The sequence below is a fragment of the Salmo salar genome, chromosome ssa12 (assembly GCF_905237065.1).
Source record: "Salmo salar chromosome ssa12, Ssal_v3.1, whole genome shotgun sequence".
NCBI classification, from domain to species: Eukaryota; Metazoa; Chordata; class Actinopteri; order Salmoniformes; family Salmonidae; genus Salmo; species Salmo salar.
Window position 1 is genome coordinate 50,543,138 of NC_059453.1, and position 18,141 is coordinate 50,561,278.

An 18,141-nucleotide genomic window follows, 5' to 3' on the forward strand; every position below is an offset into this window, starting at 1 on the left:
ACTTATTCGAGACAAAGAAGTTGGAGCACTTAACAAAAAAGGCAGAGATTAAGTAGTTGAAGTATTACTTTTGGAAGTTTTTCTTGGTAAGCCCATTCGATGGATGTTTGTCATTGTTGTCGAACACCCCTCCTATTTTCCTGTTTGCTTTAGTGCGGAGGCCCACCTGGACTCACCCCAGGCTAAGACTTAGGCTTTAGTTCAGCAAGATAAACACTGTCTTGTTGCATGCTTTGTTTGTTTAATTGTTTGCATCCTATTACTTGAGCAATAAGAATTTACGAAAATGATTTTCATGTGCCTTAGGGTTGATAGTGGCTGTGGAGGATACTGGCTCTTTCACATTCCAACCCACAGTACGGCTGTGAAACGGTACCTTATCTCTGGGATTGGATGTGGAAGGGGAGGGGTGCACCTGAGGTGAATTTGACTCTCACACGGGACGGGGCTAATGCACATTCCTCGGCACCCAGAACGGGGTTCATTTGGCCGGGTACACAGAAGCGCCATAGAATCAAGACATTGGTGTCAGCCTCAGGTGAGGTTTTAATGCTGTCTGATTTCCACCACTCAAATGAGCAGCCTGTTACCTGCATACACACACTCACTGCACACAAACACCCACGGCCACAGTCACTAGGAGATGCTGGAGGAAATATCCTCAGCTTTATGAAGCTCCTGCTAATCCTTCCGAGTTTAACACTGATCCTCATTCATCGCTGTGCTTACCTGTAATTATATATTGCATACTTTGGGTATTAGCAAAGCTGTTACTCAAGTTTGCAAGTATTAAAATTGTGTTTTCTGGCCTGTATTAGTGTTCAAGCTCACTTTAAAAAAAGTATTTTTCAGTGCAGACCCCACAGAATACTCCAAAGCATAAATGTCATTACACGAATTGTCTTTATTTCACCAAATTTTAACATGGTCATAAAGAGCACATGCTTAACTTCATAATACATATGTTTCCCATCTCAAGAGGTTTGAACTTGTTAAAACATTTCTAGCCATCTATATGGGTAACAGAGTTGACATGTTATGCTCAGCGCGCTCAGTTTTCCACCACAAAACACCAACAAATTTGGAAAAAAAAGAGTAGAAACAGCTCACCTGCTTTTTATACTGTGATCTGACTATTAGATGTTCAATATGTTAAAAAATATATATAAGGAATAGTTTTACTTCAATTCACGTTAGAGGGTTGACATTAAACCTGAGGGACAGATGTAAATGAATCAATAATCACATTAAATAAGTAAAAATCTTCAGAAATGACATTCCCAAAGCAGCAAAATAACTAGGGCTTTCCACTGATGGTGAAAACCAGGGAGAACCTTGGTGTTAAGTGGGTTAAATTATTCCTAGAGGTTGGACAAATATGACCAGACATGCCAAAACAGGGATCTTCAGATAAAACAAATGGTTTAGTTAGAGCATAGATGGGTTATCCAATTGTTAAATAACATTTTTTAAGACAAATCTACACACTTATTTGTCGAAAGAATATAAAAGGCACTATTTGTGGAGCGACCCATAAGACCTCGCATGATATTGGCTTTGGACATTTGAATAATACTGCTTGCTCAAGCTGTCAGTATTGATCCAAGTAATAGTACTGAAACATGATTACAATTCAAATGTTATTTGTCACATACACATGGTTAGCAGATGTTAATGCGAGTGTAGCGAAATGCTTGTGCTTCTAGTTCTGACCGTGCAGTAATATCTAACAAGTAATCTAACATAACAATTTCCCAACAACTACCTTATACACACAAGTGTAAAGGAATTAATAAGAATATGTACATAAAAATATATGAATGAGTGATGGCCGAACGGCATAGGCAAGATGCGGTAGATGGTATAGAGTACAGTATATACATATGAGATGAGTAATGTAGGGTATGTAAACATTATATAAAGTGGCATTGTTTAAAGTGGCTAGTGATACATTTAATTACATCAAGATGGCAAGATGCAGTAGATGGTATAGAGTACAGTATATACATATGAGATGAGTAATGTAGGGTATGTAAACATTATATAAAGTGGCATTGTTTAAAGTGGCTAGTGATACATTTATTACATCAATTTTTCCATTATTAAAGTGGCTAGAGTTGAGTCAGTATGTTGGCAGCAGCCACTCAATGCTAGTGATGGCTGTTTAACAGTCTGATGGCCTTGAGATAGAAGCTGTTTTTCAGTCTCTCGGTCCCTGCTTGATGCACCTGTACTGACCTCGTCTTCTGGATGATAGCGGGGTGAACCGGCAGTGGCTCGGGTGGTTGTTGTCCTTGATGATCTTTTTGGCCTTCCTGTGACATCGGGTGGTGTAGGTGTCCTGGAGGGCAGGTAGTTTGCCCCCGGTGATGCGTTGTGCAGACCTCACTACCCTCTGGAGAGCCTTACGGTTATGGGCGGAGCAGTTGCCGTACCAGGCGGTGATACAGCCCGACAGGATGCTCTCGATTGTGTTTTTGGTGACAAGACAAATTTCTTCAGCCTCCTGAGGTTGAAGAGGCGCTGCTGCGCCTTCTTCACCACGCTGTCTGTGTGGGTGGACCATTTCAGTTTGTCCGTGATGTGTACGCCGAGGAACTTAAAACTTTCCACCCTCTCCACTACTGTCCCGTCAATGTGGATATGGGGCTGCTCCCTCTGCTGTTTCCTGAAGTCCACGATCATCTCCTTTGTTTTGTTGACATTGAGTGTGAGGTTATTTTCCTGACACCACACTCCGAGGGCCCTCACCTCCTCCCTGTAGGCCGTCTCGCCGTTGTTGGGAATCAAGCCTACCACTGTAGCGTCGTCTGCAAACTTGATGATTGAGTTGGAGGCGTGCATGGCCACGCAGTCGTGGGTGAACAGGGAGTACAGGAGAGGGCTGAAAACGCACCCTTGTGGGGCCCCAGTGTTGAGGATCAGCGGGGTGGAGATATTGTTACCTACCCTCACCACCTGGGGGCAGCCCGTCAGGAAGTCCAGGACCCAGTTTCTCAGGGCGGGGTCGAGACCCAGGTTCTCAAGCTTAATGATGAGTTTGGAGGGTACTATGGTGTTAAATGCTGAGCTGTAATCGATGAACAGCATTCTTACATAGGTATTTGTCTTGTCCAGATGGGTTAGGGCATACAAATAGGTTTGCATGTGATATCGCGACACAGGTTATATATCCAATTTAGTGAACTGGCCACCAGAGGCAGCACCTTCAACCTTTTTAAATATACAAACATATTCATACCATATTCATGAATAGATTTCACTGGGGGTACAAAACCAGTGTGAGGTGCTCAGATGAATTTCAAATGTTCACTTGAATCTCATACTTCTTCGAACGGCAGCTGGCATCTACTGTGCATGTTTAACAAGCTACGCTGTGGTAGTGTCATTATGGGGAAACAACCTGAAAATAACTCGGGTGTGTCACTACCCATAAGCCAATGAGTGATGGACTTACCCAGTAGCACACTATGTTACCAAGAGAGAGAAATGTAAAGTTATTTTGAAAGGCTAAGCAAACAAAAGCAATGCCTGCGTAACAAATGAGTTGCATAACTGACATGGAGAAACAGAAAGACAACAAGCCAGAGACAATAGGGGCTTACCTAAATGAGTATTACAAAATAGCTTGCCATAATTGCCATATTTTAGCTGCTGTCAACATTCACATTTGACTGCAGTCAAGGAAACATGCCAAATTGGAGTAATGTTAACAAAGCAAAAGAACGCACTTAACTGAAAGCCCATATAAATAGTCAAATATAATGTATGTCAACATCAGTTGAGGAAAGTAAAAAAAAAGTTTGATAAGGCATCAAAAAGCATAATTGATTCCCCTGCACTCACAGATACAAATCCCATCTGGGAATTGGACAGTGTAGCTTTCAATGGAGATTCTCCATTGAGCATGCTTTTTAGCCCAGCACTAACTTTAGGCTTAATCTGAATGGGTATGCCTATAGCCTACATTTCACAATATGACATTGAAAAGTATGTTAAGAAAAGTATTTAAAAGACAGACTGCAGAGGTGATGAATCCAAGTGTGGAGAAAAACCTGCTCATCGAACACTTAATTGTGAAATACAGTACTATATTCTCAGTGGCAGGGCTGCAGTGCAGTGTAGAATTCAGGCCAAGTAGCCTGTATGTAAAAGTGTATTTTTTTAACCTGGCAAGTCAGTTAAGAACAAATTCTTATTCACAATGACAGCCTAGGAACAGGGGTTTAACTGCCTTGTTCAGGGGCAGAACAACAGATTTTTACCTTGTCAGCTCTGGGATTCGATCTAGCAGCCTTTCGGTTACTGGCCCAGCGCTCTAACCACTAGACTACCTGCCGCCCCAAAATACGTAACAGATAAGCTTCCATACCTGCCACTGAGAATATATTACTGTATTTCCCAATTAAGTGTTCGATGAGCAGGTTTTTCTCCACACTTGGATTCATCACCTTAGGTAGCCATTTCTGCAGTCTGTCTTTTAAGTACTTTTCTTAACATACTTTTCAATGTCATATTGTGAAATGTAGGCTATAGGCATACCCATTCAGATTAAGCCTAAAGTTAGTGCTGGGCTAAAAAGCATGCTCAATGGAAAATCTCCATTGAAAGCTTTTTAGTCCAGGACGAGGCTTCATCTTTGGCCTGGAAACTAGCCCTTAATAAACCAAGCTTAATTGTTTTACATCATTCCAATTTGGATTTGAGACTGGATCTTTAGGTACCCTCTCAGCAAGCAAATGTAAAAATACTTTTTTTTATTTTGATGAACCATGTTGGTCTGTGATTTGTGCATTTTTTTAAGTAAAAAGTTAAAGAAAATAATAATAATAATCATTTTAGCTAACCCTTTTCCTAACCTGCTACTTTCAATCTCCTAACCTGCTGCGTAAGTTATTCTAACCTGTTACGATTCCGGTAGAATCAGAGGACTCAAAAAATACTGTGTTGAAAAGTTTAGGGAGGAAGTGGGTAAAATTGACTGGTCACCTGTGCTAGATAGTGTAGGGGAAGACAGTGCCTGGGAAGTCTTTAAATGTAGATTCCTTGATGTGGTGAATGTGATGGCTCCCATTAGACGGTTCTGGGTAAAGCAGAGATCTAGCCCTTGGTTTAATCATGAGATTCTAGAATCTATCCAAGCAAGGAATAAGGCCTTTAAAAATTGAACAACTCTCAAGAGCAGCATGATTTTGTCCTATATAAACGTCACAGAAATGAAGCACAGAGCAGGATGGATGAAGCTAAGAGGGGTTACTTTGCTGAGAACAAAAATGACCCTAAAAAGCTTTGGAAATCATTTAAGGAACTAGGCTGTAGTAGTACTTCCAAAAACAAACTAAACAGTATTGGACTGAACATCAAGGGGGAGATGGTATATGAAAAAGCAGAGGTTGCTAATGTATTCAACTCTTTTTTTTACTTCTGTTGCCAGCAAGCTGGTTAGCAAACTGGTGGGCACCAGTTTTGGTCTGTGTGGAAGCAACCAAGTCAATAAGTATTATGTAAAGTTAGGGGTTCAGCCAAACTCTTTCTTTTGCAAAGGTAGAAACAGCCAAAATAGTCAGTATGCTGGCAGAGCTTAAATGCTCCAAAGACACAGGCCTGGATAATATTCCTGCAAGGTTCCTTATAGATTCTGCTGAGCAAATTGGCCCTTGTATTACTTATATTGTTAATCTCTCTCTTGAACAAGGTACCTTTCCCAGGGACATGAAATAAGCTAAAGTTATACCTCTGTATAAGAAGGGGATAAAGTCTGACCCTGGGAATTATAGGCCTGTATCTATCCTCTGTGTAACATCAAAGATCCTGGAGAGAGTTGTACATGAGCAAATGTATGAATATGTTAACAAACAGGGTCTAATGTATGATTTTCAGTCGGGGTTTAGAAAAACATACTCCACTGATTCATGTCTACTTTACATGACTGACTTCATCAGGAAAGAGATTGATGAGGGAAATATGTGTGGAATGGTCCTGCTTGACCTATAGAAGGCCTTTGATACAGTTAAGCACTGTCTCCTAATGTCCAAACTGGAGGCACTGGGGTTAAGCAGTATCCCTCTAGGCTGGGTAAAGTCCTATTTATCAGGAAGGGATCAAGTAGTAGAGGTTAATGGTTCACTGTCTCAGGCAAAACCAAAGAGTTGTGGCGTTCCGTAGGGGAGCGTGCTTGGGCCTCTGCTGTTTTTATTGTATATTAATGATATGAAAGATGCTTGTTCTTGCCGTCTTTTTCTTTATACAGATGACTCTACACTTTTGGTGTCTCACAAAAGTAAAACTATGTTGGAGAGCATACTTAGCACAGAGCTTACTAACATTAGCAAATGGCTTGGAGATAATAAGCTATCTCTGCACTTAGGGAAAACTGAAGCAGTTATTTTTTGGATCCAGACCTAAATTCTGTAGGTCGTCTGAAATCAGAGTGGAGTTAGGGGATGAGGTGCTGACTACTAAAACCTCTGTTAGCTACCTGGGATGCATCCTTGATGGAAGCTTAGGGAGGTGTGAGCATGGCCAATAAAGTGCTAGGGAAGGTTAATGCCAGGACTAAGTTTTTGGCTAGAATGTCCAAGCTGCTTGATAAGGACTCCATGAAAGTGCTAGCTACTGCCCACATTCAATGCCATTTTGACTATGCTAGTACTTCCTGGTTTGGGGGCTTATCTAAATTTATGAAGGGGAAGCTCCAGATAGCCCAGAATAAGCTGATCAGGGTAGTATTGAAGGTGAGTCCACGTACTCACATAGGCAGGAGCTGCTTTCAGGAACTAAACTGGCTGCCTGTTGAGGCTTGGGTGTCCCAGATTAGACTAGGTTTGGTTTACAGGAGTATTTATGGTCCTGCACCCAGATATCAAAGTGAAAGAGTTGCCTCTGCCCATAAAAACAACGTCCTCTCTGGGAAGCTTTAAAAATAAAGTAAAAATATGTTTGATGTCTTCTGTGCCCATATGAATAACCCCTATGATGTAACTGGAATGATGAGATACAGTTGAAGTCGGAAGTTTACATACAGTTAGGTTGAAGTCATTAAAACTCGTTTTTCAACCACTCCACAAATTTCTTGTTAACAAACTATAGTTTTGGCAAGTCGGTGTGGACATCTACTTTGTGCATGACACAGATATTTTTTCAACAATTGTTTACAGACAGATTATTTCACTTATAATTCACTATATCACAATTCCAGTGGGTCAGAAGTTTACATACACTAAATTGACTGTGCCTTTAAACAGCTTGGAAAATTCCAGAAAATGATGTCATGGTTTTAGAAGCTTCTGATAGGCTTATGGACATCATTTGAGTCAATTGGAGGTGTACCTGTGGATGTATTTCAAGGCCTACCAAACTCAGTGCATCTTTGCTTGACATCATGGGAAAATCTAAAGAAATCAGCCAAGACCTCAGAAAAAAAATTGTAGACCTCTGGTTCATCCTTGGGAGCAATTTCCAAATGCCTGAAGGTACCACGTTCATCTGTACAAACAATAGTACGCAAGTATAAACACCATGGGACCACGCAGCAATCATACCGCTCAGGAAGGAGACGTGTTCGTGTCTCCTACAGATTAACGTACTTTGGTGCGAAAAGTGCAAATCAATCTCAGAACAACAGCAAAGGACCTTGTGAAGATGCTGGAGGAAACGGGTACAAAAGTATCTATATCCACAGTAAAACGAGTCCTATATTGACATAACCTGAAAGGCCGCTCAGCAAGGAAGAAGCCACTGCTCCAAAACCGCCATAAATGATGAAACAAAAATAGAACTGTTTGGCCATAATGACCATCGTTATGTTTGGAGGAAAAAGGGGGAGGCTTGCAAGCCGAAGAACACCATCCCAACCGTGAAGCACGGGGGTGGCAGCATCATGTTGTGGGGGTGCTTTGCTGCAAGAGGGACTGGTGCACTTCACAAAATAGATGGCACCATGAGGGAGGAAAATTATGTGGATATATTGAAGCAGCATCTCAAGACATCAGTCAGGAAGTTAAAGCTTGGTTGCAAATGGGTCTTCCAAATGGACAATGACCCCAAGCATACTTCCAAAGTTGTGGCAAAATATCTTAAGGACAACAAAGTCAAGGTATTGGAGTGGCCATCACAAAGCCCTGACCTCAATCCTATAGAAAATTTGTTGGCAGAACTGAAAAAGCATGTGCAAGCAAGGAGGCCTACAAACCTGACTCAGTTAGACCAGCTTTGTCAGGAGGAATGGGCCAAAATTCACCCAACTTATTGTGGGAAGCTTGTGGAAGGCTACCCGAAACATTTGACCCAAGTAAAACAGTTTAAAGGCAATGCTACCAAATACTAATTGAGTGTATGTAAACTTCTGACCCACTGGGAATGTGATGAAAGAAATAAAGCTGAAATAAATAATTCTCTCTACTATTATTCTGACATTTCAAATTCTTAGAATAAAGTGGTGATCCTAACTGACCTAAAACAGGGAATTTTTACTAGGATTAAATGTCAGGAATTGTGAAAAACTGAGTTTAAATGTATTTGGCTAAGCTGTATGTAAACTTCCGACTTCAACTGTAGATGTTCTTCTTCTCTGTTTTTGTATTATTTCACGGCCATACTGTGTTCCAGCTTGTCTAGCCATATTGTCTCGAGGACCACAATGGAAATAAGTCCCAGACTTTGTGTGTTATCCTCAATGATTTTATTCATGTGCATGTATGGCTTTTTTAAGTTTTATGTGTGCTTGTTTTTTTAAAACGGGCGAATTAATAAACTAAACTAAACTAAAAAAGAGAAATGTAACTACAACATTTCACATCATGCCAACCACGCAAACTAGTCTGCGCTACAGTCTGCCAAAAAGCTAGTTATCTTAGTTATCTTTCTGCTTACCAGCTCTAACGAAAATGCAAGGATGGTATATTGTTTTGCTCCAGGCTGAAACCATATCTCTTCAGCGGGAAGGTGCTCATTTTATTGTTTTCAAACGATGTCCAGAGAAAACTTTGGGTCCATCTGATAAGGTGTAAGCTTAGCATGTCCGCTATACATCAAAGGCTTGAGGTGTAGTTTTATTTAACGTTTTACTTGTTTTGATTACATAAATGCTTCAAAATTCACAAAGAGTCACGTTAGCTGATGAGATATTATAGAACAAAATGTATAAGATCTCTCTGTGTTGACCACAGACCTCATTTCAGTGTTAATCCCCAAGAAACATTCATTTCCTCCTAAACTTTGGCCAAGGATCCATGGCAGTGTTAGCCTTTGTCAGTGCCTACAAAAAGACACCGTTACTATTGCTTTCTATAACTATGATGTGGTTGGTTGATACTTAAAACCAGTGGTGGAAAAAGTACTAAAATGTCATACTTGAGTAAAAGTAATGATACTTTAATAGAAAATGACAAGTAAAAGTCACCCAGTAAAATCCTACTTGAGTAAAAGTCTAAATGTATTTGGTTTTACATATACTTAAGTATCAAAAGTAAATGTAATTGCTAAAATATACTTAAGTTTCAAAAGTAAAACTATAAATCATTTTAAATTCCTTATATTAAGCAAACAAGACGGCACCATTTTCTTGTTTTTTATTTATTCACGGATAACCAGGGGCATGCTCCAACACTCAGACATCCTTTACTAACAAAGCATGTGTTTAGTGAGTGCCAGATCAGAGAGAGTAGGGATGACCAGGGATGTTCTCTTGGTGTCATGGAAAATGTATGGAGTAAAAAGTATATCATTCTCTTTAGGAATGTAGTGAAGTAAAAGTTGTAAAAAAATATAAATAGTAAAGTACAGATAGCCAAAAATAGTAGTAAATAGTACTTTCAATTATTTTTACATAAGTACTTCACACCACTGCTTAAAACACCTTTCCAGGCATTGTAAAATGTGGCATGCTTCAGGAAAACCTGGGCGAAGGAACGCGCCTATATTCTTTGATTTACCCCCTGCTACGACTGTCGCATTAAAAAACGTCACCAGCAAACCTGGGAACAGGAAGCGTTAGCCAAAGCTAGCCAGTCAGACAAGACAAACAGCCTGATATCAAACATGCTTGCTGGTAGTGAGTTCGTAAATCTACGAAATAGATTCAAGAAAGATGCTGAACTTCTTATGCAAGGGGTTTCAGCAGGTGACCGCAACGAAAAGAGTAAGTAAAGTTAACTGTTAGCCATTAAAATACCCTCGTAGCTAACGTTAGCAGCTAGCACAGACGACAGTTTCAAGAGGTAACAAACCAATGAATGAGTCGTAAATAACTTATTTGGACTATGTCGTTGCCTATCATATTCAACTTCCCTATTTCCAATTGCTATTACACCGAGGAGGTGTGGAATATGGCCAAAATACCACGGCCAATGGCTGTTCTTAGAACATAACCCTTAGCCGTGGTATATTGACCATATAACGTTACCACAAACCCCTGAGTTGCCTTATTGCTATTATAAACTGCTTCACAATGTAATTAAAACAGTAAAAAAATAAGTCATTCCCGTGGGCTGCTGTTATGTACCAGATGTTAAGACTACAAACCGTTATAAATGGCCAGATGTTAAGACTACTGTTATAAATGGCCTATTTGCGAGATTGACTTATGTTGCATATGTTACTGACTAAAATCTGTGTTTATAATTGCAATTAAACTTTGCCATGGTTTGCTGAGCTATATGCAGGTAACATATAGCCCCTGGTAGGCCAACATCTAATTTCAGGGAAATTTCAATTTAATGAATTAAACATGGCCATTAATAATTGCATAATAACACAAACACAAACTGAGTAATAGGCTATTTATTAAATCTGTTTGCCAGCTCCAGGTAGGCTACACAAGTGGCACAAATTGACTTGCAATGGCTCCAGTGATATCGTCATTTCAATATATTTATTTTATCAAATGGTAGGCTACAGTAGCCTGCTATGGCATACAAATTAATAGCCTACTGGATGGCCAACAGATGCAAATGTATCCTATCATTCTCCACATTTAATGTCATTTTCATTGTGGACTTTTCCCCCGTAACAGAAGCATGCTAGGCAGTTCCATAACTTCCATTTAAAATATGCACTCACGCAGCACTCCGGACCCTAGAACTGAGCATGAGTAAAAACCCTTCGCTTGATACTGTTATCCATAAGAAAAGTTGACATCAGAATGCAATTTACTTTAAACCACCTCTGAGAGAATTTATCTAAAGAGCTCTAGTGCAACTAAAGTTGTTTTCCAATGCTTTGTCGCCATTATATCAGTTCTAGTGCGTTAATATGTTTTATAGAAAAAGGATGTCTCCATAATTACCAATATAAATAGCCTACTTACAACTGGTAAAACATGTGGATGTGCTGCCTCTGCTGCAGCACGCTCTCAACCAGTGCTCTCAATGCTCACACACCTCTCCAGCCCTCCCCACAATTAGCTCACTGACTCATAGCAGCAGCAGGTAACAGTGAAATATATATTTTTTTAATTAAGAGAAGTGCCATGGTGGCCTCCGTCCAATTTAGAAGTAGGCCAAAAACCCAATACATTTTCACCCGCTACATCGTTTTCAAAGTAGCCCAATTTCAGGAAAACCCACAAACATGGCAACCTAAAATTGCAGGCCAATGACCACTCAAAACCCACCCACAAAGCATAAAAACTAGACCAAACTTTTTGAGAGCAGTTGACACATTTATCCAATAGGTGTCTCCAAAATGACAATCTAAATACAACTGATACATTTGCTTTACCCTGTTATCTGCATTTCTTCCTTTGTTATTTGTTCATCACACCAAATGATTTAATCTGAACTATACTTTAGAAGTGATTGATAAAGACTTTTTTTTCTTTCAGAAAACATTGTGAAATTGGGTTATTCAGAATAATTTTTATGGATATATTGAAAAAAAATGTCAATAGAAAAACAGGTCAAACTAAACTAAATGCAGTAGTTGCGTTCTTTCCAGCTTCAATTTGAAGTGATTGTTAGCTGTGTAGTTGGCTAGCTAGCAAAGGGGGAAGAGCCTCCGTAGTGGGGGTTGGAACCAGCTACGGGAACAGAACAGAAAACCGGAAAATAACAATTTGAGGAACTGAACTGGGAATGAAAGTGATCTCTAGTGTTCTGCAACAGAACCATTATTTTAAAAGCATGATAATAGGTTAATAACGTTATTTTACATTCCAAGCATTTTTTTGGAGTCCCTACAAAAAAATGCCATCAAAGCGCATATGCAAAGCACCCACTCTGTCACTCAGATATTTCTCCTTCTATTGTTTGCCTGCCAGCTAGTTTCTATGCTAGTTAAGGATGCTAAAGTTATGACATTTCACATTGGATTTATTAACAACCAAAAGGTAAGATGTGTTTTAAATTCTGTTTCTAGCTCTGGTCCAGGGGCGTTGAGCTAGCCTTGGCATTGAGACAACTCTTGGATGTTCAAAGTTCCTCCATATTAACCGCTTGTCCTTAGCTAGCTAGGAATCTAGTTGGCATATAATTATGTCATTCGTTGAAGTAATGATAGGCCTACTAATACCCTAAACACATAATGCATCTCATATTATGATGCCAAGCCTCCTCCATGTCCACCCCCTATCTTGCTCTTTCCCCACCCTGCAAAATTTCAGTTGCATCTCGCACACTACACTTGTCTGTTCATCAAGCATGTAAACAACTAGTTTGCCTGGTCCATAGAAAGCTGCTCTATCTGCATTGATTGATTGGTGGAGTAAATTAATGAGTTAAATGTAAAAACTGTCGATTTCATAAGTTTAAAAAAGGAATGGAAAGGAACGATATAAACCGGTACTTTTCTGTTTCGAACCAGTTCAGACCTTTATTATGCTGGTCGGGATAGTGGTTCGAAACGATTGGAAAATAATTTTGGTTCCAACCCCTGCTCCATAGCAACCATTTTTGTTTTCCATAGCAACCTGCCAATCAAATGAACAACCTGTAAACCTTGGCTGGAAACAATGCTAATCGAACGAATGACCAGACAGCTTGGGTAGCAACCTCGGGACTATATCTTCGTGGAAGGATGAAATCGTATGAATTCATTCATCAAAATAATGTTTTTAATGTTTCTAACGGTTGTATTTGTCTCGAATAGGCTTGCAAACATTTTTTTTGCAAGCCTAAAAAGGATTTTGGGAAACCAGGGAATTTATTGAAAGTTCCCAGAATTTTGCAACCCTAGTCTCAAACCTAACACGGCCCAATATATCCTCCAAACCACGGCTTTAGGTATTATCACTTAAATATAGCCAACATTGTAGGCAGATTTGACAACAGAGGGAACAATTGTCTTATCTTCAGGACCAAACTGGGCAACATGCCACTGATTCTTGATTGTTTTGACTGTGCAAATGCTGTGTCAGCACTGCAGCAACATGATAGTTTCAGACTATACTTCTGGACTGTATTCAAGACTCAGCCCAGTGCTTGCGTAAGCTGATATGCATCAAAAGAAACAGCAGACCCAACATTGGCTGGCTGGATGGTCCAGTATATGGTATTTTTTTACGCATGGCGATATTTTGTGCCACATTATTCATGTGAAATATTCCCTTATTTTTTATACAATTAAATTACCTTTGAAGTTGCTATTTGAACTGTCGAGTATGAGACAGTGGCATCTTGGTGGGCCAGATTTTCAACTAGAGGAGATTTTTGTTCCAATGCCAGTGCACTGGGTTCATACCTGAGGACAGACCTCGCAGCCTGTCCACTTCACCAGCCAACTCCTGTCTCTGATACTTTTAATCAACTGCTAAATTATAGGGATTAATAGGCTTTCCAAAAAATTATCTTATCGCCTACTGCCCCGCGTGCTATCTGTTTCATCTTGAAATGTCTTGAACCTTTAAAAGGTGCGGATTGGGCACCTTCTGTTCTCATATTCTGTTGTAAATACAATCTGTTTTTATAACCCCTTGGCAGACTGACAATATTCAGCATTAAACTCAATGATGCAGAATAGTAGGCTGTAGCCTAGGCTATCATCATGCATAGGCCTAGCCAGATTGTGTAGCACCCTTCAACAAATCTCTAAACACTAAACTGTGAGCGCAATTACACATGATCACTGTAGGCCTTTGCTGTTTCTTTTGAGAAATTAACTGAATAAGTGATGATCTAGGCCTACTTCGTTACCAGTGACCATGGCATTTTGTCTCAAACCTGCAGGTCAAGAAGAGAAAGATGCCAAACCACTCTCTCGGATCAACCGCCATTCCGTCTTCTGGATTGTGTCATCTGTTGGGTTGACGTATTATTTCGACTTCCTCCGGGTCCTCATGGAGAATGAGGATATCAAAAGGTGTTGTATTGATGAAAAAATATTTTGTCTGCAAACCAATCCAGCTAGTTTGAAAAGATGAGGAATTGTGTGTGTAGGTCTTTGCAGTAGGTCATCTGTGATTAGTAGGCTAATCAAATGGGTTGTTAGCCTGGATCCAGACTTGAGAATTGGCCAATGTAATTGGAAAAGTCCCAAATATTGTGCTTATTTGCTCTTTTTTGGTTAGGCTCATTTTATTCATGCAGGATTATCTGAATACTCAGTGTACTCATTTATGACGACTGCATTTCCTGAAGTTCCTGTAATGTATTTGCTGCTTTGGGGTTTTGTTTTCCAGCTGGTGGTTCAATCTTGGTGTGATACTGCTGGGAATATGCCTATCTTTGGCCACATTTTGCATCGTATACCTGGAGGGGTTCAAGGGCATAAAGGACTACGACCAGGAGTACCCTGCTATTGCCCCTATTACCACAGCAGCCTTCATTGCAGCATCATGCAGGTAATACTATTTCAATTACATTGTACATCCTCAAAACTGACATGGGATGTGTTAACATAAAGTATGTTTTTTTCTTCCTCTTGCCGACATTAACTTACGCCTCTTGTAGAAGTGCAAGGTGCTTTATGTTACGAATTTCATTAATTCAAGCATAGAATATTAACTGTCAAACATAAATTTGTATAATTGTTACTCTCTTGTGGCTGGGTTTTGCAGAGAGAAATAACATATTACTTTAGCTACAAAGGCTGTAGGAAACCCATCACTTAACTTTGCAAAAAGTAACACGTGTTTACAAAAAAGACAGATTAATTTCTTATTTGCTTACTTTAATCCATTGTTCATCCTCAACAGTGGATTAAAGTGAGAAAATAATAAATGAATCTGTCTTTTTTGTTGAGTTCTCCAACTCGTCTTTGCCTCGAATTAGTCCTTTTGGAAGTTTTTCCTTGGGTAAGCCCTTTTTGTTGGATTTTTGTCATTGCTGTCGAGCACCCCTCCTTAGTTTTCTTTGTTTGCTGTAGCACGGCAGCCTTCCTGAAATCTTCACAAAAAGTACCTTAATATTCCTTAAAGCATACCCTGTTACTGATATACAGTGCCTTGCAAAAGTATTCATCCCGCTTGGCATTTTTCCTATTTTGTTGCATTACAACCTGTAATTTAAATGGATTTTTATTTGGATTTCATGTAATGGACATACACAAAATAGTCAAAATTGGTGAAGTGAAAGGGAAAAAAATCACTTGTTTCAAAAAAGAAAAAACTTAAAAGTGGTGTGTGCATATGTATTCACTCCCTTTTGCTATGAAGCCCCTAAATAAGATCTGGTGCAACCAAAGTCATAATTAGTCCACCTGTGTGCAATCTCAGTGGCACATGATCTGTCACATGATATCAGTATATATACACCTGTTCTGAAAGGCCCCCAGAGTCTGCAACACCAATTAACAAGGGACACCACCAAGCAAGCGACACCATGAAGACCAAGGAGCTCCCCAAACAGGTCAGGGACAAAGTTGTGGAGAAGTACAGATCAGGTTTGGGTTATTAAAAAAATATCAGAAACTTTGATCATCCCACGGAGCACCATTAAATCCATTATAAAAAAATTGAAAGAATATGGCACCACAACAAACCTGCCAAGAGAGGGATGCCCACCAACAATCATGGACCAGGCAAGGAGGGCATTAATCAGAGAGGCAACAAAGAGACCAAAGATAATCCTGAAGGAGCTGCAAAGCTCCACAGCGGAGATTGGAGTATCTGTCCATAGGACCACTTTAAGCCGTACACTCCACAGAGCAGGGCTTTACGGAAGAGTGGCCAGAAAAAAACCATTGCTTAAAAAAGAAAATAAGAAAAGACGTTGGGGTTTGCCAAAAGGCATGTGGGAGACTCCCCAAACATATGGATGAAGGTACTCTGGTCAGATGAGACTAAAATTGAGCTTTTTGGCCATCAAGGAAAAGGCTATCTCCGGCACAAACCCAAAGCCTCTCATCACCCCCAAGAACCTCATCCCCACAATGAAGCATGGTGGTGGCAGCATCATGCTGTGGGGATGTTTTTCCATCAGCAGGGACTGGGAAACTGGTCAGAATTGAAGGAATGATGGATGGCGCTAAATACTGGGAAATTATTTGAGGGAAACCTGTTTCAGTCTTCCAGAGATTTGAAACTGGGACGGAGGTTCACCTTCCAGCAGGACAATGACCCTAAGCATACTGCTAAAGCAACACTTGAGTGGTTTAAGGGGAAACATTTGGAATGGCCAAGTCAAAGCCCAGACTTCAATCCAATTGAGAATCTGTGGTATGACTTAAAGATTGCTGTACACCATCGGAACCCATCCAACTGGAAGGAGCTGGAGCTGTTTTGCCTTGAAGATTTGGCAGAAAATCCCAGTGGCTAGATGTGCCAAGCTTATAGAGACATACCCCAAGAGACTTGCAGCTGTAATTTCTACAAAAGGTGGCTCTACAAAGTATTGACTTTTGGGGGGGTGAATAGTTATGCACGCTCAAGTTCTGTTTTTTTGTGTTATTTCTTGTTTGTTTCAGAAGAAAACATATTTTGCATCATAAAGTGGTAGGCATGTTGTGTAAATCAAATGATACAAACCCCCCCCAAAAAAATAATTTTAATTCCAGGTTGTATGGCAACAAAATAGAAAAAATGCCAAGGGGGGTGAATACTTTCGCAAGCCACTGTATGTGAATGGATACAAATGGCATAGCTTGCTAGCTACATAATGCTTTTGGTTAGTAAGTTCTTAGCCTATTTTACAATATCTCCAAAGGTGATCAGAATGATTTTGGTCAAGGACATTTTTTTTATTTCTTCTCCCCAGTTTAAATATAGCACTGTGGCCTGTGTGGTCGTTCCTCACCCCCATCCTCCTGTTTACCCAGTTCATGGGAGGTGTTATGCTCATATCCATGCTTGGGTGAGATGTTAAGGTAAGATGGCAAAATGTAAATGAAGATGGTCTTATTAATCAACAATATAGATTGTGTAAGAATCGGTATTGTAAACTGTATTGTTAATATTTGTTCCATCCAATACTTCTCCCTCCATTTCAAAATGATATCATTGTATTGCATAACTACCAATAATAGATAACTAAGTACGTACTGCTGAGTGCAATTATTTTTGTTTCATTTACAGTACTAAAGCCTCAACAATGACGACAGTTTGACTTTCGTGTTAAATTGATAATGTTCAGGAAAGTTTTTTTTTTTTACGTGAATATATTATATTTGATAAATTACCAAAGCTTTTTAAGTGCTTTAATCGTTTTTGTATATGTTTTTGAATGACATGTGTATTTGTGAGTCACAAAGCCATTGTGCTATTAACAGTTTAAATGTGTGCTTACATTCTGTAAAATCTGCTAAATAAATAATAGTTTGTAGCTAATGTCAACCTTGTTTTCCTGTATTGTTGGCAAAAAGCCTAACTGTCAGAATTGATATTGATATGAACTTGAGTGTCTATATTTATTTAATACTGTATGTGGGACTAATAGGTCATTTAAGTTAACAAAATTATTCCAGTCATTGGGTCACAAATAATCCTCAAGGTTTTTGTTGCATCAAGATGAGCTATACTGTAGTTGTCTAACTGTTGTGGGATCAGTTATTATAATCTCCTTGAGAAAATCTATAGGCCTACACCTGCAAGATGGTTGTAGAATGAAATACCCTTTAATAACTGCAAGATACACTTGAGCAAGACACCTTAAAACCCTTTACACTCGTAGGAATTGGCCTTATAGGGATAGGGCTAAATTAAAATGTTTCTTACAGAAGTATATGAAAAGCGTATGCATAACCGTGGTAGCAATTAAAAGGGAACAATTTGGA

At 39.6% G+C, this 18,141-nt stretch overlaps 1 protein-coding gene across 1 annotated transcript; it reads left to right on the forward strand.

The window, feature by feature from the left end:
- Nucleotides 1-9,919: 9,919 nt before the first annotated feature.
- On the forward strand, nucleotides 9,920-17,695 carry tmem128 (transmembrane protein 128). Its single transcript, XM_014132059.2, has 5 exons — nucleotides 9,920-10,138; nucleotides 14,160-14,292; nucleotides 14,612-14,773; nucleotides 17,127-17,235; nucleotides 17,444-17,695. Exons 1-4 carry the CDS (start codon nucleotides 10,039-10,041, stop codon nucleotides 17,224-17,226), a joined length of 495 nt encoding a protein of 164 aa, XP_013987534.1. The 5' UTR covers nucleotides 9,920-10,038; the 3' UTR covers nucleotides 17,227-17,235; nucleotides 17,444-17,695.
- Nucleotides 17,696-18,141: the final 446 nt, after the last annotated feature.

Excerpts from the sequence above, each read along its gene's own strand:
- tmem128 (XM_014132059.2), top strand. The coding sequence starts at position 10,039 with ATGCTTGCTGGTAGTGAGTTCGTAAATCTACGAAATAGATTCAAGAAA. Across the intron at positions 10,139-14,159 it reads AGGTGACCGCAACGAAAAGA|GTCAAGAAGAGAAAGATGCC; the intron begins GTAAGTAAAGTT and ends TCAAACCTGCAG. Across the intron at positions 14,774-17,126 it reads TTCATTGCAGCATCATGCAG|TTTAAATATAGCACTGTGGC; the intron begins GTAATACTATTT and ends TCTTCTCCCCAG.